This window comes from Giraffa tippelskirchi, chromosome 9 (genome assembly GCF_054371585.1).
Source record: "Giraffa tippelskirchi isolate mGirTip1 chromosome 9, T2T-mGirTip1v1.2.pri, whole genome shotgun sequence".
NCBI classification, from domain to species: domain Eukaryota; kingdom Metazoa; phylum Chordata; class Mammalia; order Artiodactyla; family Giraffidae; genus Giraffa; species Giraffa tippelskirchi.
Window position 1 is genome coordinate 50,190,987 of NC_137283.1, and position 26,320 is coordinate 50,217,306.

A 26,320-nucleotide genomic window follows, 5' to 3' on the forward strand; every position below is an offset into this window, starting at 1 on the left:
TATTGATGCAGCTTAATGTAGTTTAAGGAGGCAAACATGACCATTAATAGCTATAGATTCTTTCATAAAATCTTTCACCTACACTTCTGAATCTTCCTGCAGATAAGTGTCCAAAAATATAAAACTATTTGTCAACTATAAAAGAATGAAAAATAAGGCTCTTATTTAATAAGTGTTCTCTTTAGTCCCCCAAAGCCGATATTGAACTCCTTGTGCATGTTCATTCCTTCTAGATTTTATAAGAAATACGGATCAGTAAGACAGCCACCCTGTGTTAATTCTCAAAACCTTGTGTAGAAGCAAGATAAGCACACAAATTCAGCTGATAAAATAGTGGAAAATAGTGTTGGGGATGTGTTGCTCTAAGCTTTTGCATGGTGTCTAAAGAAGGTGGGATTGATCCTTTGCACATAGTCAGGACATTGGCCAAGTATGGGATCCTCATCCTCTCTGGGTGATGCTCATCTTCTCTGAGTGATGTGGCATCTTCCTCTGGGTGCTGCTGAGTTGACAGAAAATGAGACTAGGACTCATCAGTCCTGTTGCAGGGAGTGAGTGGTACATTCTTCCAGAATGTCTTCCTGTATATCTGCAAACTAGGGGTGAAGTATTGTTCACCTCCTTTCCTCGCTTGTTCCCAGTAGACCCTCACTAGGGGCTTTGCATCTGCATGTTGGGTGCTGAGGGAGACCACTGCTTGCCTGCCCCCGGACAGTTCCTAAGGAGGTTTGAAAGGCAGAGTTACAGAGTGAGGGTTGGAGGCAGGCTCGGTGGTAGGTGGGGAAGTGCCGTGCAGGCCATTGTGTCCTTCTCTCTGCCCATCAAGGCCCTGACTCATTCTCTCCTCCCTGGTGGGCTCTTTGAAGAGAGTAGCTTTTCATGGTAGAAGTTGCCTTTTAGTCCTTAAAAAGGGTTGATTTATATCTGTTAAGTACTAGAAATTGAGGCATGGATAGTTGTTAAATTGAAATAAAGGGTAGGAACTTACAAAGAGGGCATCTAGGGCACCATTCTTAACTACATAATTCCCATGTTTAGTAGCAATTGCAGCATTGTCTCACTGTTTTCTAACCAAATGTTTACCTGAATACTTCACATGGTTTCTTGCCCTTAGCACCTGGCTGCTGTGGAAGAGAGAAAGATCAAGTCCCTGGTAGCTCTCCTGGTTGAGACACAAATGAAGAAACTGGAGATTAAACTTCGACATTTTGAAGAACTAGAAACTATCATGGACAGAGAGAAAGAAGCTGTAAGTAATGGGATTTTTATAGTGGCTTTTTGACAGTTAACTTGGATCACTTTTCATAAAGTACAAACTAAAGAAAATATGGTAACCTAATTTGTTGGTCTCCATTGCTATCATTTAACTTTTTCTGTATTTGCTTTGCCCTTTCAAAAGGATTATCAGTCAGTGATGGTAAATTAAAGGAAGTCTGAAAATAATTAACGAAACCTCAGCTTCTTACACTTCTTGGCTTTGCAGATACTTGAAGGTATCAGATTCTCCCTTCTTCAGTAGTCGGATCTTAGACTTACTGTATTACGTATGTGTTATGTTCCCTCTCTTCTATGGAGAACCAGGTCTAGAGGAGTAATTGTAAGCAGCATTTTGGGGGGGTGTACATTTTTGATATGCCCCAAACAGGACCAAAAGAATTATGGCAAAGACCAAGAATAAGAAGAGAAGCCACAAGAAATAAGAAACATAGAAGCAGGGGAACATTTGATTATCTGAAGGAACTTTTTTTTTTTTTTTTTTTGGAGAAACAGAGATGAAGTTCTCTGGAGAAGTTTTTTTTGGATGAGTTGACCAGGAAAGGAATTGATGCCTTTTCTAAATAATGGCTAAATTTGAGGATTTAGTAGTTAGGAATTTTTTGGATTGTTTTGACTTCTTTGTCAGCATGCCATATACTGGTCTCTCTAAATGAGACAACCTTAAACCATCCCAGAAGAGTTTTAATCTTAAGGATCCATTTGCATCTGTTAAACTCTTTCTTTGTTGTCAGTGCAGGCAAGTCCTCCAGCCGATTCATGTTGACTAGCTCAGTAACTGTCACAGTAGCCCATTTTCATTTTGTCCTAAGGCCTGTTCTGCCTCTTACATTCTGGCCCCGTGAGGAATAGGCTGCTTCGGTTAACTATCCTGCCCACACCCTGTGCTCTCATGTCCCCAGTCCCCTAGCCCTGTAAGTATCTCTCACATCCCCTGCCCTCTCCTGTCCCAGGAGCTTCGGGCCGCCCTGTCCCATCTGCGTCTCTGAGCACCAGCCATGCCGCCGCACGCCAGATGCAGGCTTCCGTCATAGCTGTGTTCTCTTCTACCTGTGTGCACCTGCGCTTCCACCAGCAAGGTGTTTTTCCTGCCCTTTGCCACCCTCCTGCACCTGTGGGTGACGTGTCCTCCGTCTCTGCTGCTGTGGCAGCCTGCCAGAGCACTTACTGTATTGTAAATGCTAGTTCATGCATGCGCCTTCCTTACCAGAGTGTATACTCTTTCTTGAGTGTCTTTGTTCACACACAGCTGGCACATCATGGGTGCTTGTGTAAGTGTCGAACGCATCAGTGTCAGAAGCTGGGAAAGTGGAAAAGAAAGTTTAACTTTGGGGACTTGACTTTAGTTAAACAGGGAAGACAGAAAACAGGTGACAGTATTATGTGTTCAGTTCCTATGGGAACATACCTGGAAGATGTGGAGAGGATGTTAGAGAAAACATCCAAGAGGTGAGCTGGAACTTTGAAGAATGAGTGGTTGTGTTTATCTTACCCTAAGAAGTGGCCCTTTTGTCATTGGACAGACTCTTACAGGATATTTGGAATAACAGGGAGCTATAACTATATAATGGATTATCGACACGTGCAGAATTCACATGATGATTGTGTAGTTCCCACTGGCACCTGGATGCCATGCTGCCATTCATGAAGCAGAACTGATATGTTAGCCTGGAAGATTAGCTTGATCCTGTCTAGGCACTTAATACAATTATGTCTAGATTGTCATGGGGCTCTTTTCTCAGCTTTAAAAATAAAGCACTTTATCTTCAGAGGGTGAACCTGTGGATTCATCACTCTTAAACCCCCCTAGTGGAAGACTGTGTCCCCTGGAATGGCAGAGCCCTCAATCCCTCCTTGGTTCTCTCCACAGATTCTCAGACATCTAGGGGTAGTGTGCAATGGTTCCTAGCCCTTCCAAATTTTCCTTGTGCTCTGGAGTTTTAATAGTTATTTATCTCAAATTAATTGCTTTGTGTTTTTCTTATTTGAATCTTTTTTTAATGTTAAATTCTAATTGAGCTCATAAAACATTTTACAGAATAGTCTGAATAAAAAAGCACAACCAAAAACGTGGGTAAACATTCTGCTGAATCTTTTTCACCACACAAGGTTGCTCTTCTCAAATCCTTTGGTGATCAACCTGTCTTTTGTAAATCAACATTTGGGGTGGGAAAGTTTATTAGGTAAGACAGTCCCTAGCCCTAGGCACTGAATGTCAGTAACATATCTGTATTAGTTACTGGTGTGTAAAAAATTACCCCAAAGCAGTGACTGAAAACAGTACCTCACACATTTCTTAGTGGTTAGGAATCTGAGAGCAGCTTTTCTGAGTGGATCAGGCTCAGGGCCTCTGATTAGGTTGCCATCTTCGTAAGGCTCAGCTGGGGCACACCTCCAATCTTATTCACGTGGCTTTGGGCAGGAGACTTCGGTCCCTTACTACATGGACTTCTCCATAGTGTTCCTCATGAAGTGACTTCCCTTCTTAGAGCAAGTGACTGAAAACAGCTGTAAAAGAGCAGCCAAACTTGAAGCCACAGTATCTTTTATAGCCTCAATTTGGCAGTCACAACCCTGTGCTTCTGCTGTATTCTCTCAGCCCCACAGCCCAGCCTTGATTCTGGGGCTGGGGGTGCTGTAGGTTGGCAGGGCTCAGTGGGCAAGGCCTCAGTGTTAGGAAGCAGGGTCATAGGGGCCCGCTAAGGTCCTCCAAACCGTAAAATGGCTCCCATTCATTTCATGCACAGTAAGACATAACCTATTTTTCTCCTGTTAACCTGTGGGCAAGCAAAGCCTTGGCTGTTTCCTGCTGATGATTTCCTGTCCTCCCATGACTGTTGTGAAGATTAAATAAGAGAACTATGGCATGTGCTTAGCACACTGCCTAGAACACTGAGTAAGTGTTCAGTAAATATTTATATGCCCCCTTTATGCAAATCAATTATCAGGAATTATAGATTAAATTGTTAATATTTATAAGCCTTTGCTTACTTTATGAACATTTAGAATCCAGCAGGGATGCTGGGTAAGAGCGTGAGGCTATTTCTGGTTAACTCTTCTCATAGACAAAGATTCTAGAGCTTGAACAGATCACATAGGTCATAAATGAGAGAGCTGGGTCTCAAACCTATGCTTGTTCAGCTCTATGTTTTAATCTAGTACTTTATAATTTGTAAAGAAATGAGCCATTCTTACCTCTTTTTCTCCCAAAGACTCTGAGATATGCAGGGTTTTAACAAGCCCCTGTTATGACTCATGAAAGTTGAAATTGTGGAGTGGTCAGATGAGCTGGGAACAGCATGTTCCAACCCACTGCCTAGTACTCTGGTCCCTGCTCTCAGTTCACTGTCAGTCTGATCCTGCTCATCTTTACCTAGTGATCAGTAGCTCCAGGACATACTTTTTTGAATTGAACATTTGGTTTTGTTTATGTAGCAGTAGGTTACAAAAATCTTTTTTTAGACTTTCAGAATCGGGTATGAAATTTCTTCTAATGCCTTAAAAATCAGATGTTCTTTTGAGTCTTATTTAGAAATTAAGAGTAAGGCTATTAACAACTCAGTATCTTGTGTAGATATTATGAATACAGCTATAATTAGAGCTCAGCAGTTTTGTTACAGCCCGTTCATAAAATACTGTTACAGGAGGAAGGCAGTTAGGGAATATACAGAGTTTGTCTGGGAACTGACAAGGTGAGTTGACCCCAGTTAAGGTGAGGGTGCTGAGCTGGCCCTGGGTTCGAAACTCAGAGAGTCTACCCAACTGTGCAGCCTTCCATGCCAAACGGATGGCACACATCATTTAAGGGAACAGGTGACAGACATGGGCTGTGTTGCAGGTTGGAGAGAACTGGAGGGCCTGGGCCCTACCTACGACATTCTTACTTGAATTAAAAGGGAGGAAGTACTTTGAGGCCCATGGGGATCTGTGTCTTGATTTCATTTATAGCTTCTGGACTTGATGCTCTCCTTTGGCTAGGTATAGACATTGTATACCTTCTGAAAGAGAGACATTGTAGGAAACTCAAAGCTGTGAGAAACCTTCAGGAGGTGTGCGAATAGATGAGAAATTGACACAAAGATACCACATGAGGTAATGAGGCTAAGGGAATCCAGAGGAGGCTGTAAAGTAAAAATTCATGTTAGTAACACAAATTGTCAGATCATAGTTGTTTCAATCGTGACTTTCTCAGGCAAACATACCTTGTTTATTTTTATGAGATTTAGAAATTCTGCCATTTGAGGAAGTCAGGTCAACTGACATTACTAACAGTGGGAATCTTCTCAGGCTTCCAAGGGTCTTCCTATTTTTATTTCGCCTGAGCTCTGCACACCTTGGCCAGAGAGCCTGCATCCCACCCTAGAAAGTACAGACTTTGGCTCTGGAGGCACCTGACACATTACCATAAAGTACCTATAAAAATCTTACAGGAAGACTGTTACTGGAGCAGTATAGTACACCACATAGCCACATATATTACCTTACAGGAAGGGAAGGAATATGGGGAGAGATGCTGCAATTAAAGGTACATTTTAAGTTTTAATGATGTCAGTAGTTAAGTTTGAAAGAATTGTGAGCTCAACTTTCAAGGTAGTTAAAACACGGTGAATAGTTGCCAACTTGAAAGGACACCCATGAGCTAAAAGATGGGACAATTTCAGGATTGCCTCCGATTGTCAAGGAGATCTTTCTGGTAGAGGAAGGACTGATCTGAGCTGGTTATTTAAAAAAAAAAAAAACGATCCAAATCCAAAACTGTGAAGAGGAAGGTATGATTGCTAAGGAGACCAAGAGTCTCTTTGGACTACTTAGATCTACTGCCTAGATCTGGCAGTATTCGTGGCATAGACAGTGGATTAAGTTCATTTGTTCATTTAGCAAACGTTTATTGAACACCTACTTTGTTCTAGACATGTTAGGTACTGGGGATATACTGGTGAATAAAACTGTTTGCCTTAGTAGACCTTAAATATTAATGAAGGATGCTAGATGTCGTGTGCTGTATATTTGTATGCATGCATATTACTGTGTATATATACATACCATTATGTTTCAGGATGGGTAGATGAGACTGGGAGAGGCAAGGGAGGGGTCTGAGTATTAACTGATGTCATCTGAGTAGGCCTTGGCAAACTGACAATTGGGTGAATTCTTTAAGGCCTAGAAACAGCCAGTATCAGAGACTCTTGAGGCTGGGGCGTGACTGACATGTTTGAAACTAAGGAGTAGGTGGGTGGGCGGGAGTTGGGAGGAGGGAGCAGCATGAAGTCAGGGACAGTGGTGCTCTAATCACAGAAGTCCCTTATGACAAATTAAGGAAAAAAGAGCAAAAAGTTAATTTTATACTGTCCCAGAAGAATACTTTCCTGTGTATTTGTATTGACAGTAGTTCATCTCTGTGCATGCGTGTGTGCTAAGTCACTTCAGTAGTGTCCGACTCTGTGACCCTAGAGTCAGATACAGGACTGCCGCCCGCCAGGCTCCTCTGTCCATGGGTTTCCCCAGGCAAGAATACTGGAGTGGGTTGCCATGCCCTTCTCCAGGATATCTTCCCAGCCCACGGATCAAACCCAGATCTCCTGCGGGTACTGCATTGCAGGCGGTTTCTTCATAACTCTGAGCCACTGGGGTAGCCCCCTTTCATCTTTGTACTGCCTGTCATGTAATTGAATCTATTGGTAGACAGGCACTATGACATTATGGATAGTTTTATCTGAGATTAAGAAAGCTATACTTAGAAGCGAGTTTACTTCTGATTCCACAAAGACATAGGGCTTCAGGCAGCAGGCACTTTACAAGGACTTTACAGGTGACCGGTCACAAAAATGATGTCGGCTCCGCTTTGGGATTTCCGCCTCCAGAAGCAGGCGTGGAAGCAGAAAGATGCAGTTGTGTTGTTTTGTTTTTCCAGAGGTGTACAAAGGAATGATTATGCCCGCTGTTTTCTTAAGTGGATTTCTGTTCATTGATATCAAACCTTACTTCAGTTCTGAGGCCAAGTAGTCAGGAGTCTTCGAGGCTCTGCCACTACCCTTGGCAGTGTAGATGGATTTTTGAGGCCCCCACCTTCTTTTACTCTTTCCCACCCCTCCTCCGTGTTCTATGCAAATGAAGCTGGGAGAGAAGCTCTGTGTGAACTTCAGCTGCGGTTGCAGCTGTGTGTGCGTTTGGGGTCTTGGTGTAGAAAAGTGCTCTGTTGTGTTCCGGTTCCATTTAGATTTGCTGCTTTATACATACACAGTGTCGGAATGAAGAGGGAGAGGAAGGCAGAGTTTGAATGCCGTGGGGGTCGGGGGTGTCTTCAGATCAGAGCCACAGGCAGCTTTGTATGGTACCGGGTTCCCTAGACCCAGATTGGAGCCGAGAAAGAAAGTGAACAGATTCATTAGCTCCCTGTTTACACTATTTGGCTTAGCTATGGGGACTTTATATAGTCTTTGATCATAGAAAAGGGAGAGAAGAAAGAGGTTATCTGGAGCATGTAACTTGGTCAATTTTAGTGTTTTGTGATTACAGAAATAATATGAATACATTAAAAAGTGACTTCAAATTCATTCCTAGGATTAATCACTGTTAATAATTTAGTGTCTTCCAGAACATTTTCAATGAGTGGATAATGTTTGTGACCACAAAGTTTTTTTATATATATATAATTGATACAGATATTATTATTGAAACTTGCTTTTTTTCTACTCAGTGTATCTCAGACATAAATGTACATCAAAAATAATACATTAATGACTATCCTTATACAAACATACATACAGTTTTCTAGCACAGATTTCCACATGTAGAATCCCTGGGCTGTTGGTTTTGTGAATTTCAAATTTGCTCAGAACTATCCTACTCTCCTCAAAAATTCACAGTTCACATTCACATTTGATTGCCACAAAAGTGGCAGTTAGATTGAGTAACAGTGGTGGTGCTGCTAGTGATAAAAAACCCACCTGCCAATGCAGGTTAGATGTAAGAGATGAGAGTTCGATCCCTGGGTTGGGAAATCACCTGGAGGAGGGCACAGCATCTCACTCCAGTGTGCTTTCCTGGAGAATCCCATGAATAGAGGAGCCTGGTGGGCTACAGTTCATAGAGCCACACAGAGTCGGACACAACTGAAGCAACTTTATCATGCAGGCAGCAGTAGTCAGTTACCTCTAACAAGAGAGATTCCTTTTGTATGGCGGCGTCAGTATGTGTCCATAAGCTGCTGCATGCTCCCCAGAACAGAGGTGGTCCTCCTGGAGCCAGCTGGTAACCTACCGTGGACATTGCTCTCACTTCACAGGACCTGTTCGTTGCACATTTAATCTCAAGCTTAAACTGGGTTCTTTCCAAGTGTGTGTGTATGTTTGTGTATGTGCGTGTATATATTTAATCACATCCTTTTTAATTCTTCTAATTATCTTTTAATTACTTTGTATGTTTTGAAGTGATAATTGAAGCTCACGAGGAAATAGTATAATTGAGGTTAATTCATTTTAGACAAGGATTGGACTTCCCTGGTGGCTCAGATGGTAAAGCATCTGCCTACTATGCGGGAGACCCGGGTTCAATCCCTGGGTCGGGAAGATCTCCTGGAGAAGGAAATGGCAACCCACTCCAGTCTTCTTGCCTGGAAATCCCATGGATGGAGGAACCTGGCAGGCTACAGTCCATGGGGTCACAAAGAGTCAGATGACTGAGTGACTTCACTAGACAAGGAAGGTGGGGCAAATTTTTCTCTCCAAGATTAATGCTTTGATACTAAGGTCAGTTCCTAAAGAAAGGCTGGTTTGGTTTAAAAACAAACAAACAAACAAACACTGAGGTAGGTAAAATTTCCCTTCAGAGACACACAATCTCCCTCCAGTAACAGTTCAGCTTTTTATAAAGCAGATCTTGACCTATATTCTAGAGTTCTTACATAACTGCAGGACTTCAGCCAAGCTGTCCAGAGCAGTAGTGGCTCAACAGGAACATAGGTTGAGGTCCTTTTTTGGCAACCTGGTAAGTCTAACTTCAGGATAGTGCTAAATTCCCTGGAAAGAATGATTAGAAGAAAGCAAAACCTAGGACTTACGGTCAGAGTCTAGATTTCTCTCTCTTTTTTTTTTTCGATTTACCTTTTACCTCCATTATCTCACTGATTAATCATCTTGCAGAGCTGGACTTCCAGAGGATTCTCTGGCTGTTGACATCTTACAGCTCCCTTCCACTTCTGAAAAGAAGGATATGTTAAACTGAGCCAGGCTCTAGCCTCTTCCGGTCACTGTTAGGAAGAGCTCCCACCAACCTGTTAGACCATGGTAGCAGTAGCACCCTGTCTCCTCTCTCCTGATCACCCCCTCAACCACTCACAAAATCGTTCATTTCAGATCTCCATCTCCCAAGGGAGACTCTCTGTAAGCCAGCTAAACAACACACGGGTTATAAGTGTTACCATCTGTTCTCTCCCTTTCTTCTCCTCCTCACCTGGCCATGCTGGTTGTCTTCATGCTGTGTGAACGGCCTGTCTTCCCGCACCCAGTCCATCTGTGGACGTTCCCTCCTGGCTAACTCCTGACAGCCAGTGAAGCTTCTCACTAGGCTCCTCAGGAACTTCTCCCCAAGATGCTCTCTGCTAAAAGCCCAGATTCACAAGCAAATACTCATGCATATTCTACCTAGATTTTGCTAATGATAGTATGTAGTATTTATTTATAAAACTGACTGCTCATGAAAGCCAGAATGTTACATTTCCTTAACTTATCAAATGCTTGGAGTAGTGCTCTCCAACAGCAATATAGTGAGCCATATATGTAATTTAAAATTTTCTAGTAGCCACATTAAAAAAAAAATCATAAAAGATGTTTTATTTAATGTAATATATGTATGTTGCTCTTAACATGTAATCAGTATGAAAAATTAATTTTTTTCAGATTTCAAAATTCAGTGTGTATGCTACATTGATAGTACATCTCCTTTCAGATTAGCCGCAACTCAGGTGCCCAAGAGCCATTGTGGCTGCTATAGAAATGCCTCCCAGTGAATAAGATCTTGCTCTCAAAAATGGTGGGGTAGAACATTATAGAGTAGAAATAGATGAAACCCTCCTTATGATCTTTATAATGCTTACTTCTAGAAACCTGGATTTTTATTTTTGTTCATGTTAAAGATGATTTTTCTCTGTCAGCTCTGGGTTTAAACTAATTTTGATGGCTTTTAAGGTGACCACCCATTCTGAGCTACTGTTTGGCATGTGGTTTCTGAATTTTTTAGCACATATAATAACTTACTTCTCATGTATTTATAATAATGTATTTATTATTTATTTATAATAACTTACTTCTCTTATTTATCTGTATTTTAATTTGGGTCCCAGAAAGATTATCTTGAATACTGAAATGCTTGTATTCTTCAGACCACGAGTCATGTAAATTTTTATTTAGACTTGGAAAATACGCTGTGAATGTGTCACTCAGTATAATTTTGGCTACTTGGAAGCTAAGATTTACAGTGGCAGTGCCAAAGTTCCATCTAGAAGATGTGTATCTTTTCAGCTAAGGCCACGTCCACTCATGCAGAGGATTTAACTGTGATGTTACATTCTAAAATAGTAACCAAAAAGGATCACTTTCAGAAGAGAGCACCTAAAATGGTTGGGCTTGAAATACTAGTATCTTAAGGAACTATCAAGAGGACAAGAGATGCTTGTGTCACCTGAGGAAGAGTAAGGCCGTCGTGGAAGCTATTTTTTAAATATCTGAAGGCCTGCCAAACAGAGGGATTACCTGTGCCCTGAGTACAGTTGCCCTGCATGGGATGAAGTTTCCAAGGAAAGGCAGATCTTATACTTAACACAGAGAAAAACTTGACTTCATGCTACTCAAGAAGCAATGCCTTTTCTCTGACTGTGGTGGCTGCAGAAGAGGAGGTGACTGTAATAACGGTGATGAGGTTTGGGGAACTTTGGCACCATGTGGATGTCCTATGTTGGCAACCAATCCTGAAAGCCTCTCCTGGTGTCATTTCTCTTCCCCTTTCTTTTCTTAACAGTTAGAACAACAGAGGCAGCAGTTGCTTACGGAGCGCCAGAACTTCCACATGGAGCAGCTGAAATACGCCGAGTTGCGAGCCCGACAGCAAATGGAACAGCAGCAGCATGGGCCGAACCCTCAACAGGCACACCAGCACTCTGGAGGACCCGGCCTGGCGCCGCTGGGAGCAGCAGGGCATCCTGGCATGATGCCTCATCAGCAGCCCCCTCCCTACCCTCTGATGCACCACCAGATGCCACCGCCTCATCCACCCCAGCCAGGTGAGAGGAAGCTCTGCTCACGGATGTGGCTGGATTCATACCTGTGCTCAGAGCATCAGAGGGTCAGACCTCACTGTTGGGGATTTCTGACTAAGACTGTGCAGAATGTCCATCATCATCTAGGACACGGTAGACAAGTGAATCTGGCTTTGTAGCCATCAGCACGTGAGGCCTGCTGGGTTCTTTTTCCAGGGTCCTCTTGGCATGATGCCGCCTTCTTGGATAGGTCGTCAGTATATCCCAAAGTTCCTTAAAAATTCATCCTTGGATTGTCTACACTATTTTTTTAATTGGCAGTTTCAAAGATAGACATGAAAAGGAAAGTACGGTGATCTCTTACGCTGCATTTTCAGTGATCATCACCTTTCTGCCATTCTTAGCTTTTTGTTGTAGAAATCTTCTGTAGATGAAAGTAGAATAGCGAAATAAGCCCCCAGATACCTATTGCACAGCTTCACTTCATGTGTGGAAGAAATCTAGGTCTTCCGCCTGTGGCTGTGCCCGATTGTACACTCAAGGTGCATGCTGTCATTTCACATAGCCTTCTCTCCCCTTTTCTCCTCCCACACGTCTCCCGTAAATAAACCACAGTCAGGGTCACTTTGGGGGTGTAGGCATTGTTCCTGTGATGTCTGTTCTCTCTTGGTGACATTCAGGTTTGCCAGTGGTTTTGGTGTTCCTAAGTTCCCCATTAAATGACTCACTTAAGATTTCACCTGCCAATGAGAATTGCTTCCTAGATCAGTTATTTCATCAGGTGTTGCAAAATGGTAAGATTTCTGAATTTACTGTCCTTTCTGCCTTTATTTATTTATATTCTACATTTGTTAGCAGTGATTCTTTTATTACAAAAGCTTTTCTTCATCATTTTGCTACCCTGAAAATCAATCCTTGCAAGAAAGCCTGGATAAATGCTTCATTCTTTACCTTTATTTATCAGTTACCTGAATAATGAGTTCTCCCTTCTCCCCCAAGCCACCCCTCCACTCCCCCCACGATGAGTCTCCAAAGGTGACCGATAAGGATTTTTCTGTTGTGTGTTATGCTTTTAGTATTGTGAATTTGTATGTCCTTGTATTTTTATGTGTTTCAGTGTTACGGACCTTACTCATTTTCATTCTGAAATTGTCCCATCTTTTAGCTCATGGGTGCCCTTTCAAGTTGGCAGCTTTTTACCACATTTTAACTACCTTGAAAGTCGAGCTCACAATTCTTTCAAACTTAACTACTGACATCATTAAAACTTAAAATGTACCTTTAATTGCAGCATCTCTCCCCATATTCCTTCCCTTCCTGTAAGGTAATATATGTGGCTATGTGGTGTACTATACTGCTCCAGTAACAGTCTTCCTGTAAGATTTTTATAGATACTTTACGGTAATGTGTCAGGTGCCTCCAGAGCCAAAGTCTGTAGTTTTCTAGGGTGGGATGCAGGCTCTCTGGCCAAGGTATGCAGAGCTCAGGCGAAATAAAAATAGGAAGACCCTTGGAAGCCTGAGAAGATTCCCACTGTTAGTAATGTCAGTTGACCTGACTTCCTCAAATGGCAGAATTTCTAAATCTCATAGAAATAAACAAGGTATATTTGCCTGAGGAAGCCATGACTGAAACACCTATGATCTGATCGTTTATGTTACCAATATGAATTTTCACTTTACAGCCACAAACATGTTTAGGCATTAGTTTTTATTGGCTTGACCCAAAAATGGGACTTTCTCTCTCTCTCTCTCTTTTCACACACTCACACAGATTGCAGTTGTGGAATTTACTACCATCATTAGACTTGCTGCTTGATCTATATGACATTTGTGAAGATAGTTTCAGAAGTCTGCCAGGCTCATGACACAGGATTACTTTACTTCTCAGTCCTTCTGTCTGTCTGCTTGAGTGGGTCTTAAAATCTAATTTTCTACTATGTTAAAAGCTATGAATGCTTAGCAGAATGATGATCCCAAAGTGATTTTTTTCAAAAACAGTTATTTTAAAATTTAATTCCTTAAACTCTTGGAATAAATGTTTAAGAGGAGGTTTGCTGTGGCATTTGTTCTTAATGGTGTTGAAACATCACCATGCACAGTAACTATTCACAGAATTTCTCAGGAAGTTCTCCACCATCTGCTTTTAGAAAAAGTATCCTTCTGCTTTTTTTTCTAAATTACATCCTCGTGAGAACAGGTGTTTGTATGCCAGACCCTTCACCCACAGTATTTTTACTTACTTCTCACTGTCCTCCCTTTAGAAGTGAAGAACTAATGCATGTCAAGGCTATGTTGCCTTGCCATATGGTGGAGCCAGGCTTCCTGCCGGACTCCCTCTTATTCCAAAGTGATATCACAATGCCCCTTCCTGTGATGGAGGATCAAGGGGATTTATAGCAGACTCAGATACAGCTGTACTCTTTCAGGGAGACAGTGGCAAAAAACTAGAGTTCGTAAAATAGCCTGTAGAATACAGATAGGTTATGTTTCTCTTTTTACTTAGAGAAATAGGCTTATGTTTCTCATTTTACTTGAGAAATAGGCTTTTCTTAAGTGAATTTTAAAGAAAAGGATCATTATGTGTATAATGAGAGTGTTTTTGTGCCAAGCTATTCTCTTTTTGCCATGCGGTACATGAGAGCTTAGTTCCCCAACCAGGGATCGCACCCACATCCCCCTGTAGTGGAAGTGTGAAGTCTTAAATCACTGAACTGCCAAGAAAGTCCCTCTTTTCTTGAAAATTTTTTTATTGATATGTAACATACATATGAAAAAATACATTAGCCCTAGTAAATACTTGATTTTTAACAAAGAGAACGTACCTGTGTAACCAACACTCAGAAGACCCCTCATGGCTTTTCGCAATCTCCTCCCTTCCCTAGGGTAGCAACTGTCCCAAACTCCAACACCATAGACTAGTTGGGCTGGTTTTGAATGATATCTGAAAGAGATCTCGTGCTGATTTTTGTCCGTTTGGCTTCTTTCACTCGACACCGCGTATGTGAGATGCATGTGCATTGTCGTAACTGGTCATAAATTTGCTCTTTCTTCTTACTGCATATGTTCCACTGTGTGGCTCTGCCATGATTTATTATATACCCATGATCCGTTTTCCTGTTGATGGATGTTCAGTTCTTTTCCATTTTAGTTATTAGAAATAGTCAGTGCTGCTATGAACATGCATGTGCACATGTCTTTTGGAGGCATTGGTATACATTTGTGTTGTGTGTGCCCTTAAGTAGTGAAATTTGTCTTGTGCCTAGAATAAGTCTTAGGAAATTCATGTATTCACATTAGTTGATGCTGCGAAAATTTTGCCAAAATGGTAATGCCAGTGTACATTCTCTCCTGTAGGGTACAAGAGTTCCAGCAGCTCAAGGTGATCAATTTCCATAGTTTCCCCTTTTGTGGGGTTGCTTTGGAGTTTGAATATAAAAATCAGATGTGTTGGAAAGTAATATTATGAATAATAAATTGAACCCACTAATTAAAAGCTAACTTAATATTAGCAGTTCAGAAAAGACTGGTTTTAACAGCTAAGTATGGTACACCAGATTCTAGAAATTGGCTAAAGGGGCTTTTTATAATAAGGCAAGCGAGGGAGTCTGTAATATTTTAGATGGAGAACAGCTTTAGTCTCTTATTTGCCACAGATGTAAGTTCATAACTGTGAATGTAGTCCTTCCGACTAATATTTCCTAGGTTTAGAAAAGTTAGCAGGCCACAGCATTTATCTTACAAGCTGGAGGTGATTATCCAGGTCAGTAGACTAGCTTTTGGTATTTGGCCAGAATTTCTGGTGTGTGAAGGAAGGAGAAAAATCAGCTTCTAAAAGCCAGCAAAGTTGGGAAAGTGGTGAAAGAAGGTCAAGTGGTGAATTTGTCCAGCTCTCTGACTTCATAGAATTTATATATTTTTTTTGTAGATAAAACACATGTAATCTTTCTCCACATAATTGACCATCAGTTCATGGTAGAACCCATTAAAATATGGCTCCATGTTGTGAGACTGTCGAGCCCTTATGGGCCCAAGCACCAGAGGAGCTAGTATAAACCAACACCTGTAAATATTCCGTTTAGTTGTACCTCTGCAGTCTTTCCATCCACCCCTTTAATTCATTCACATGCTTAGAATTTTTGTATACAGAGTACATCTGTTTGCTTCTGTCTATCTTCTTGGGCTCTTACCATTTGGTCCTACTCCTAACTCACCTGCGAACTCTAGCTTTTTGTAGGTTTTGTTCTTATCCCTGATAAAGTGTCCAAAGGTAATTTGTTTTCATCAAACAAAAAGTCAAAAGAATAATCTCCAGTGTACAGTTGGCAAATGGAAACCAGAGGTGCCCATAGCCGTCCTTATACCACCCTTAGGTTTTGTTGATCTTCATAAAATACACAGCACTGCATTTTCTCTTTTCATTTAAATTGAAACACAGTGTGATGTCATGGAAGTGATTCGTAAATTAAAGCCGTAACTAGTTCTTCCTGCACGACTGCCTTTCCAAATTGGCACAGATGAAAGAGTCATGGCAGCCACCAGTTCTTGAGCACATGCTTGCCCACACCCTGGCCCATTGTGTTCATGACAGCACGTGGGGAACCAAGGAGCACGGCAGGGTACTGGCTGCTCTTCCCTGAGGTGTTCTTGATGGTGATCAAGGAGGACACCTGTGACTGACTGCAGGGTGTCTCCCCCAGGGGCCTTGGCACCTACAGTCGTCCCTCAGTGTCCACCAGAGATTGGTTCAGAACCCCCAGTGGGGGGTGCATGAATATCCATAGATGCCCACGTCTCTTAAATAAAATGATACTGAACAGTGAATACAGTCGGCCCTCCATACCCACAGATGCAGATCCTGTGGATACAGAGGAACAGAGGGCCAAGTGTATTTTAGGGAGATTGCCTAAAAATCTAGGATGTGAGTGCAGTGTAAGCTCTGCCTTTCCCTTGGGCTTTTAATAGTAAATGAGGCGCTCTTGAGTATTCATGCCTCATGGATCTGGAGTGAGCCGCCTGCATTGGGGAAGCCTTTTTATGTGTCTCTGTGTGAAAAACGGAGAGAAAAGGACATGTTGGTTTAAATAACCCGTATCATTTCCTCATTAATAATGTAAGAATTTTTAGAAGTGCCCCCCCAAAATCAGTAGGAATTGATCTAATTTGATGAGAACTCAGGGATGGCAGAGATGTTTTAATAATAAAACTAGAATATGTTGCATCAATGAATGAAATACTGGTTATTCAATGAAATTTCTAAGCAAGGCATTAGGTGCTTGACTTTCAAGCCCCTATGTTAGATCCACTTACACAGCCCTCCCCGTGGGAAGCAGTGCTCAGGCAAGGATTACAGCCGCTCCCTACTTCCTAGCCTCTTCTCTCCCCCCAGCTCAGAGCCCCACACTGAAAAGGGAACTGGACTAGCTCATCACGGCAGCCAAGTTTTTATTATCTGCGTTGCCTTTGGTCCTGCTCGCATCATGTGATAACAAGGCTGCCGCGCCGCTTTCCGGAGTGGCAGGTTATCCCTACAAAGAGAACAGTGAGGGCACAGTCTTCAACAAAGAGCGTCTGTGGGCCTCCCCTCTCCCGGAAGCTGCCGCCAGAGGAGCAGTCTCCGGGGAGCCCCGGCTTCCCCTCACTTGGCCCTCATAGTTATTTCCGTTCTCTGGGGGATTCGGCCAGAGGGTGTGTTGTGGGTGGTTAGAAACAGCAAGGAAATGTCCTTAAGGTTGGAAATTCATGGATTCCCTTTTGTTGTTTTGTGTTCTTTTACCCACCTGCCTCTCCCATCCCAGAGAATAAATATGAAGTCCTTAGATGATACTATGTTGAATGTGATGGCTGTAACACTTTAGTATAAGATCTAATAAACCTGAGAGCGAGAGGGGTTTTTCCACTAGGCAAAGCCTAATTTTAGCAAACCTTTCAATTTTTCAGGCTTCAGATGCCTACTGCTTTAAAAAAAAAAAAAAAAGCTCATATGTAGGTCAGACTCCCACCAGTTTATGCTTTGATGCTGCTGTTCTGAAGCCACATCTCTCTCTCACCTCCCTCTCTACTGGAAAAGGAAGCACCTGAGATTTTTTTTTTCCCTTAATAAAAAATACTTGCCCACACCCTTTCTTTTGTTTGGTAAGGCCTGCTCCTATTCATTTTGGGTATCTGTGGGCCTGACTTCCTAATGTTTAGTAAGAAGTAAAATGAAATGCCTTCACATCTTGTCATCCATTTAAAAGTGATGAGACCTATATCAAAAACCAGAAAACCCAAGGACATTTAGATCTCAAAAGGACAGAGATTGACTTAGAAGAACTTGGTTTTTGTCTTCTCCTCAGTCCTCATAAGTTCTTCCTCTCTTCAAATTTTGTCCTTAGAAATCGGCTTTTCCAAGGAAAGGAATACCCTTCTAAGGCAGAATAATGTACAGGAAAGGACAATGAGCCTTGGGGTCAGACAGCTCAGTCCCTTGTTCCTTAGGACTTGGGACCAAATTCCATTGCCTCTCTGAGACTTCATTTCCTTAATTATAGCCTGGGCCCTCTCTTTCAGTCTTTCTAACAACCTGAAAGATTCCATGAGGTCACTGTCATTGCCTGGCAAGTGACAGGCCCCGACTCAGAGCAACATTGTGTCTCCTCGCTATCTGTTCTCTAAATCCACTGCCCTAGGCACACCAGCGCCTCTGGATGGCACGGAGACATTGCCTCACTCATAGTGTTCCTTGCTTTCCTGAGAAATGTCTGTCTGTGCAAAGTCCCACAAGCAGAAAAAAAATGTTGTTCCTCTAGTCCTTCCTTTCTGTTGCCACCTCTTCCCAAGGAGCCATTGTCTTCTCATACCTTAAATACCAGTACTCCAATGGCTTTATGGCTCTGTTTATGACAGGAGGATAGAAGAACTTTGTGTTGTTTTGTTTTCCAACTGTTGGGTTTATAGTTTGGGCTTGAAAGCCTAGAGCTCCCCTGGCCCAGCTTGTTGTTATACAGATATAAGGTAATAGGGGAATCAACCACTGCCTCTGAGCAGGTGGGTTTAGAGACAGCGCTGATGGACCTGACAGCAGAGCCTGCAGCTTATCCCAGTGTTGTTTTAGTAGATATCACCTCATGAAAGTTGAAAATATTAGTTGCTCAGTCGTGTCCAACTTTTTGCGACCCTGTGGACTGTAGCCCACCAGGCTCCTCTGTCCATGGGATTCTCCAGGCAAGAATGCTGGAGTGGGTAGCCATTCCTTTCTCCAGGGGATCTTCCCGACCCAGGGATTGAACCCGTATCTCCTGCATTCCAGGCAGATTCTTTACCATTTGAGCCACCAGGGAAGCCTGTGTGTCTGTGTTAATGTGACACTGATCCCCCTCTCTGCCAGACTGTTTCTGGAGCTAAGTGTTTAGTGCAACAGGGTTTCCATCATATAATCTACTGGAAGATGGATGCTCCAGACTTTCATCCTCAGAGTGCTCTGTTGTTACGGGCATCATCTCTGGAGCCAGAGCCCCTAGGTCAGACCCAGGCTCCCTTATTTATACACTTCATGACATTGGATGAGCTACTCAGTCTTGGTCTTCCCCTTTCATAAACATGGTAACTCATAGCAGCAGAAATGTATGGGTTTCACAGTTCTGGGAGCTGCTGGAGCAAGGTCATTCTTCCCTCCAGGAGCTCTCAGAGAGACCCGTTCCTTGCCTCTTCCAGCTTCTGGTGGCTAGTAGCTTTGCTTGGCTTGTGGCCACACCTCTTTTTGCTCCATCTTTATCTTCCTTCTCCCTATGTCTTTTCCTCCGTGTGTTCCTTAATAAGGACACTCAGCATTGGATGTAGGGCCCACCGAGATAATCTAAGATGATCGCAAGATCCTCAGCTAAAATCGGCAAAGATGCTCTGTCCAAATAGGTTATGTTTACAGGTTCCAGGTATTAGAATGTGTGTGTATGTGTTTGGAGGCCACCATCCCACCCACTGCAAGGTGCTAGCAAGTATATTTGTTGGAATTACGTATTACAGGAAGCAGAGCAGTCTCCTTGCTGTTGGTACAGTGAAGAAGAAGACATGGTGCTTGGAATTAAAGTTTACATCGTAGTTTTTTTTAATGCTGACTGGTACCTGAAGTCCTTCCTTTCACATGACCTGTTGCATTTGAGCACGGAATAGTGTGGTAAAGAATTAGATTTAGAATCAAAAGACTTGGATCTGGTTCCTCTTAAAAGTTTGAAGACCATAAAGAAATCTCTTAACTTTTTCTGAGCTTCTTTCTACTCTAACTTGAGAATGTTTGTTCTTCCTCTCATAAGGCAGAGCCAGAGACATAGTAACGCATCATAACAAACTGTGTCCCTGATCTTAGAGAGAACTGGATATTAGAGTACAGTGTATATTTAGCATCGCTCTTTATAATAATCTCAGGAAACTGAGGCTTGGGTCATCCTAAACAACTTGTCCAGAACCACTCATCTAGGTCAGCGTGAAGTGGAGATCACACTGTTCAGGTTGCAGTCTCGTTCATCTATGCTCTCCCTGTTGAGAATGGTATTGTAGGGTCTTCCCTGATAGCTCAGTTGGCAAAGAATCCACCTGCAATGCAGGAGACCCCAGTTTGACTCCTGGGTGGGGAAGATCTGCTGGAGAAGGGATAGGTTACCCACTCCAGTATTCTTGGGCTTCCCTTGTGGCTCAGCTGGTAAAGAATCCACCTGCAATGTGGGAGACCTGGGTTCAATCCCTGGGTCGGGAAGATCCCCTGGAGAAGGGAAAGGCTTCCCACTCTGGTATTCTGGCCTGGAGAATTCCATTGTCTGTATAGTCCATGGGGTCACAAACAGTTGGATGTGTCTGAGCAGCTTTCACTTTCATCTGTGCTTTCCCTGTCGAGAATGGTATTGGGTGGCTTACTGACGGGTGTGCTCACTGGTCAGCCAGGAGTTTGGGCAGCCCATACCTTGCTCAAGACATCACAGTAGAAAACTCTGTTGTGCTGCTGTAGACAAGAATGGTTAGGACTGAGCAGTTGTGCTTCTGTTCACTTAGCATACACCTGGTCTGTGCTCTTCCTTCTTTCTTTCTCCCTTAGTAAGTACTCACTCTGACCTTTTTGTAAAGGCATTCGTCAGTGCCATAATGTCAGTTTTTCAGAGAGAGAGATCTGAGAACGGCTGGCAAAATGTTCGTCCTAACTTGCTCAAAGGCCTCTTGTCCAGGTTGAACTGGATAGAAGGGGGCAGTCTGTACCCATTGACAGCCATGGGCTGTATTATCTGCTCTAGTGAAACAGCTTCCATTCATCACAGCAAGTCCATTAAAAGGGTTCTTTCATCTCCAGGTTGGGATTTTGTAGGTCTGGACTCAAACTAGGCCTCCTGTCCCCAACAACAGCAAAAATGTCTCTTCTCTCCCTGCTCACCACCTGGAATACCATTAGAGAATCAGTAGAGACTGAGAGAGGTTCCTAGGTGGCTCAGCAGTAAAGAATCCGCCAGCCAAGCAGGAGACACAAGTTCAGTCCCTCGGTCTGAAAGATCCCCTGGAAAAGAAGATGGCAACCCACTTCAGCATTCTTGCCTCAGAAATCCCATGGACAGAGGAGCCTGGTGGGCTACAGTCCACGGGGTTGCAAAGAGTCAGACATGACTGAGCAGCTATACAACGACAACAGTAACAAGAGACTCAGAGAGTGGGAAACAAAGCCTTGTGTTTAGTAATGACCTCGCACGTGTGTGGTAAGAAGTAAACTGGGAGAGTTCCAGAGGACTGACCCTAATTCTCAGAATAATAAGGCTCTGTGTATGCTACTTACTGCCTGTTGGAAACTTTGAGGGTTCTGCACCTTCCTTCACCCCATCTCAGCGTTCCACTGGAATGGCAGCCAGTCACGCACCTCCTGATCCCGGAGCAAAAGTCCTTCCCCATTCTCTGCACATGCCAGTCAGATGCCAGACTCCCATTTTTTCTCCTTCTCAACTTCACACTTGCCCCTCTTCGTCTTCCTCGTTCTCTCATCCATCCCCAGGATCCCTGTAAGGTGCTATTTCCAACTCTTATCTGCTCAACCTGCCCTCATGCAGCCCCTACTTCTCTGCAAAAGCTCTTCTCCTCAGTTCTAGACTCAGATTCCTCTGCATTCCTTCTTTAAAAAAAAAAAAGATTTATTTATTTAAGGCTGCACAGGGGCTTTCTCTAGTTACGGCTAATGGGAGTTACTCTCTAGTTGTGGTTCATGGCCTTCTCATTGGGGTGGCTTTTCTGTTGCTGAGCACAGGCTCTAGGGTGCGAGAGTGTCAGTAATTGTGGCTCCTGGGCTCTAGAGCACAGGCTTAGTGGTTGTGGCACATGGGCTTATTTGCTCCAGGGTATGTGGGGTCTTCCTGGACCAGGGATCAAACCTATGGCTCCTTCATTGGCAGGCGGATTCTTTACCACTGAGCCACCAAGGGCGCCTCTCTCCATCCCTCCTTATTGCTTTCCATCACACGGAAAATCAGGACCATGTTCCTCGCTTCTCCAGAACCCTTCAGCCAGGCCCCTGTAGTCTTACTGGCTACGTCTTTCCCCTCGTTCTGTGTGCATGACTCCTCCGATCCCTTGTGCCGTGATTCGTGTAGACAGACCAAGCATGGACAGCTTAGCTCTAACCTGGGTGTTTTTTTTTTTAAATAATCTTTTGAGTTTATTATTCCTACGTGTAATGCAGGTTGTAGATAGTAAGGTGATGTAGTTATCTCAGAGGGGATGGCGAGTATGAAGAGGCTACATATAAATGGAACAAGGTTCATATTATCTTCTGACTTTGTAACTCAGGCTAGGTCTTCTGCTTAGATGAGTCTGCTGTTACTCTGTTCCTAATTCTCCTCCTTCACTTTGTATACACATCATCCAAAATCCTAAGTTGTCCACAGATTGGTCTTAATTAGCCACAGAGTATCAAGTTTGTTCACTTGCTCGTTCCATAGTTTTCCCTTGGTTTGCCTGCCAGCCCTTCCTGTGTCCTTATCCTTTGTATGACTTGTAGGGTCCTTGGCCTTTGTGTCTTTCATCTCTGTGTCATCCCCTCCATGGATAGACTTCAGCACTGCCTAAATCTGTCCTTGCCCTGTGGCCCAGGCCCCCAGCAGCTTTAATGACTGATGTTCAGTGGTGTGAGGGTGGCGGTCATGTCAGCCCAGCAGCTGCTCTTGCTTTCTCTGAGGGGATTTGATCAACTCGTTCTCCAGCAGGTAGAGAAGCCCTCTGGGGCTCTTCTGCACTTCTGCAGGATTGCATCAGAGAGCAGGGGGGCCCCAGAGCCCCAGACTTGCTCTCCTGTTTATTCTGAGGCATAAGGCTGATGTATTATGTTTTTTAAAAAGTAATCTTGGGATTTTCCTGGTGGACCGGTGGTTAAGACTCCATGCTCCTAGTGCAGGCAGCCCAGGTTGAATCCCTGGTCAGGTTACTAGATCCCACATGCCGCAACTAAGACCCAGTGTAGCCACATGAATCAGTATTTTTAAAAATTAAAAAAAAAAAAGAAAATGTTCCCCAGAGACAGTGAACCACCTCTCTTCTTGCCTCTTGTATTTCACTGAGATTCTTCTTATGGGCACCTTGTAGTAAAAGGCTCCTCTCTTTGAGTCCTGGCTCAGGGAACAGACACTGGAAATAGATGGTATGAGGCTTAAAGCTTTGTCTTTGTTAAGACAGGCCCTCTTCTAAGCACTGATAAAGAGCTCTTCACTAAGTTCTCTCCTGCTCTGCCTGTTTTAGTTGCCAGGGAGATATCTGGTAGTGTGTGTTTGTGCTAAGTTGTTTCAGTCGTGTCCTGATTCTTTGGGATCCCATGGACTGCAGCACGCCAGGCTCCTCTGTCCTCCTCTACCCCCAGAGTTTGGTCAAACTCATGTTCATTGAGTCAGTGATGCTGTCTAACCATCTCATCTTCTGGTGTCCCCTTGTCTTTTTCCCTTCAATCTTTCCCAGCATCAGGGTCTTTTCCCATGACTTGGCTCTTCCCATCAGGCAGCCAAAGTATTAGAGCTTCAACTTCAGCATCAGTCCTTCCAATTAATATTCAGGGTTGATTTCCTTTAGGATTTTGACTGGTTTGATCTTTTTGCACTCCAAGGAACTCGCAAGAGTCTCCTCCAGGACCACAGTTGGAAAGCATCAATTCTTTGACACTCAGCCTTCTTTTGGTCCAACTCTCGCATCCATTCATGACTGCTGGAAAAATCACAGCTCTGTCTATACAGACCTTTGTTGACAGTGATACCTCTGCTTTTTAATATACTGTCTCTTTGTCATAGCTTTCTTTCCAAGGAGCAAGCGTCTTTTAATTTCATTTGTTTGTAGTTTAGCCATTCCTGGCTTTTCTTTTTGAAATTGAAATTAAAAGGCAGGATTGGCTAATTACAACCAAATCTGGTCTATCTCCTGTGTTTGTAGCGGCCATAAGATAAGAATGGTTTTTACAGTTTAACTGGTTGGAGGAAACTCAAAAATGTTTATGTCACATGAAAATTACATGAAATTCACATTTCAGAGTCCATAAGGATGTATTATAATACATGTCACCTATTTGTTATGGCTTCCCTGGTGGCTCAGTGGTAAAACAAATCCACCTGCCAGTACAGGAGACGTGAGTTTGGGAAGATCCTGTGTCGGGAAGATCCCTTGGAGGAGGAAATGGCAACCCACTCCAGTATTCTTGCCTGGAGACTCCCATGGACAAGAGGAGCCTGGCGGGCTACAGTCCATGGGTCACACATGAGCTGGACAGTGACTAAACAACAGCAAAACTTATTTGTTACATATTCTCTGTCCTCGTGCTACAGTAGCCAAGTTGAAAAGTTGTGACAGAGGCCATATGGCCTGTGAAGTCCAAATATTTACTATCTGGTTCTTCTCAGGAAAAGTGTGCTCAAAGTTCTGAAGGCTCAGTGTGAGACGGAACGCAGGAGGTGTTTCACTGTTCTTGTGTCCCATCTTTCATATCAAAGCAATAGGAAGATGAAGCAGTTGTCTGTCTCTCGTGTGTCTCCCCCACCATGGTTCTCCAGGGCCAGTGCTTCATGGTTGGGGGCAGAGGAAGAGATTTTTTTGTGTGAAAAGGACTTGAGAATTGCAGTTAGAATCCCTTTTTAATGGTGATTTCATGGTAGTGACCAATCCCCTTTCAGGCATACCTTCCCAGATAGCCTGGGCGTGAAGCTCAATCTGGACTGAGCTTCCGTCCTTGGACTGTGCACTGACTTGCTGGTAAGTCCTTTCCATTCCCTGTGGTCCATGCTTGGTATTTCGTGTCCTCAGGAAGATATTTGACAATCCATTGTTCACCCAAACTCACCAGAGTGAATGCTTTCTTTTAGGATTTTTTTTGGTAATAGCGTCTTACAGCTACCTGCCTATACCAGGGTTTAGGGTAGTCATCAACTCTACAGACCTGCTCCATTATCCCTCCATGCCCCCTACCCCACCCTGAATTAAAAGCTAGACAGATTTTTCCAAGTTATTGTTCCGTCAATCTTTCAAATCCTTTTGGAGGGTTAGATATTTGTCTGTATTTAGCAGTATCGGGCAGTGAGTTGATTCCTGTCTTCCTTACCTTAGTACTCTGAATCTCCCTCCACAGGTCAGATACCAGGCCCAGGTTCCATGATGCCTGGGCAGCCCATGCCAGGCCGCATGATGCCCACCGTTGCAGCCAGCATCCACCCCACTGGGAGTGGCCCCACCCCTCCTGGTATGCCTCCAATCCCAGGAAACATCTTAGGACCCCGAGTACCCCTCACGGCACCTAACGGCATGTGTAAGTAGCAAGGCGGGAGAGGCACTACTCTCTTGGGGAGAGACATACACAAGTGAGGCAAGCACCGTTTGTTCTCTCTGGGGTGTGACAGATCCATGGACAGTATGACCTGTGAGGGGGGCTTCTAAAAGGCTGGGTTTTGGTGATTGCACTTCAGCATCCCTGGTGGACAGGTACCCAGGTGGTGAACGCAGAGTGCTCCCAGTTAGTCGGGCTCCTATGCCACAGCCTTCGTGGATGCATTTGTGACACCAAGGGCTATGGCGAGGCCAAGCGCACACCTCACCCATGCCTGTTTAAGCCTATCTAATTTGAATCTGAGTAGATACACAGAACTACTGGTAGTTATTTTCCCTACACGAGCCTTTTATGGATTCAGGATTTAAAAAAAAGAGGTAGGTGTAAAGAAAAGGATAGGGTCTGGTTTAGGGCAGGAATAATAATAAGTTTTTCTCCAATATAATGGTAGTGGCTGCTTAGACTTAGAAAGGAGTATTCAGGGCTGTGTTGGGAAGGAGTTTGAAGTCTTAGCAGGCTCCATGGAGCAGGCACATATGCTGCTGAACGGTGTCTGTGGCAGTGTGTGCAAAGCCAGCTCAGTTTCGCCTTGGAGCCCTTGTTCTGCTCCAACCCTGCCCTCCAAAGGGGTGCATCAGAGCCTGGCCTGCCGTCTTACTCCTGTAGACCAGGGTAATGATTCCAAAATGCAGCTGATAGTGGCCATGTACCCTGCCACATCTGTGATCCCAGGTCCTTTTAGACGTCATGCACGTGAGGAGCAGCCAGCCCCTGTTTGTTTATAATAATACAGCTTATAATAAAATAATAATGTATTTATAATACAATACAGAGAGCTAGTATGCAGGGGAATTCCTGGCCTCCATGAGCTTTAGTTGGGAAAATAAAACATGAACAAGTGGATAGTAGTGTATGATTTACCACAAGTTATACAAGGCTATGAAGTGACTTGAGCTCACTGTAGTTCTCTGGGAGACTTCCTAGGGCCAGGAGACAAGT

The 26,320-nt window shown here is 43.5% G+C and overlaps 1 protein-coding gene and 2 long non-coding RNA genes across 8 annotated transcripts in view; 2 read left to right on the forward strand and 1 right to left on the reverse strand.

Moving 5' to 3' along the window:
- SMARCC1 (SWI/SNF related BAF chromatin remodeling complex subunit C1) overlaps positions 1-26,320 on the forward strand; it is a 122,429-nt gene that overhangs the window by 92,164 nt on the left and 3,945 nt on the right. For all 6 annotated transcript variants that reach the window (XR_014064220.1, XM_081525820.1, XM_081525821.1 and 3 more), the window contains 3 exons: positions 1,115-1,249; positions 11,290-11,551; positions 25,127-25,303. Coding sequence is in view for 5 of the 6 variants with exons in the window: in XM_081525820.1 (XP_081381946.1) it covers positions 1,115-1,249; positions 11,290-11,551; positions 25,127-25,303 (574 nt within the window). In the remaining variant the exon portion in view is untranslated. The remainder of the gene's footprint in view (positions 1-1,114; positions 1,250-11,289; positions 11,552-25,126; positions 25,304-26,320) is intronic.
- Positions 5,447-13,835, reverse strand: LOC145520119 (uncharacterized). Its single transcript, XR_014064225.1, has 2 exons — positions 13,770-13,835; positions 5,447-9,472 (listed from the first exon to the last, which is right to left on the reverse strand). It is a non-coding gene; the product is annotated as an uncharacterized LOC145520119 (long non-coding RNA).
- On the forward strand, positions 14,970-23,031 carry LOC145520120 (uncharacterized). Its single transcript, XR_014064226.1, has 2 exons — positions 14,970-18,665; positions 21,122-23,031. It is a non-coding gene; the product is annotated as an uncharacterized LOC145520120 (long non-coding RNA).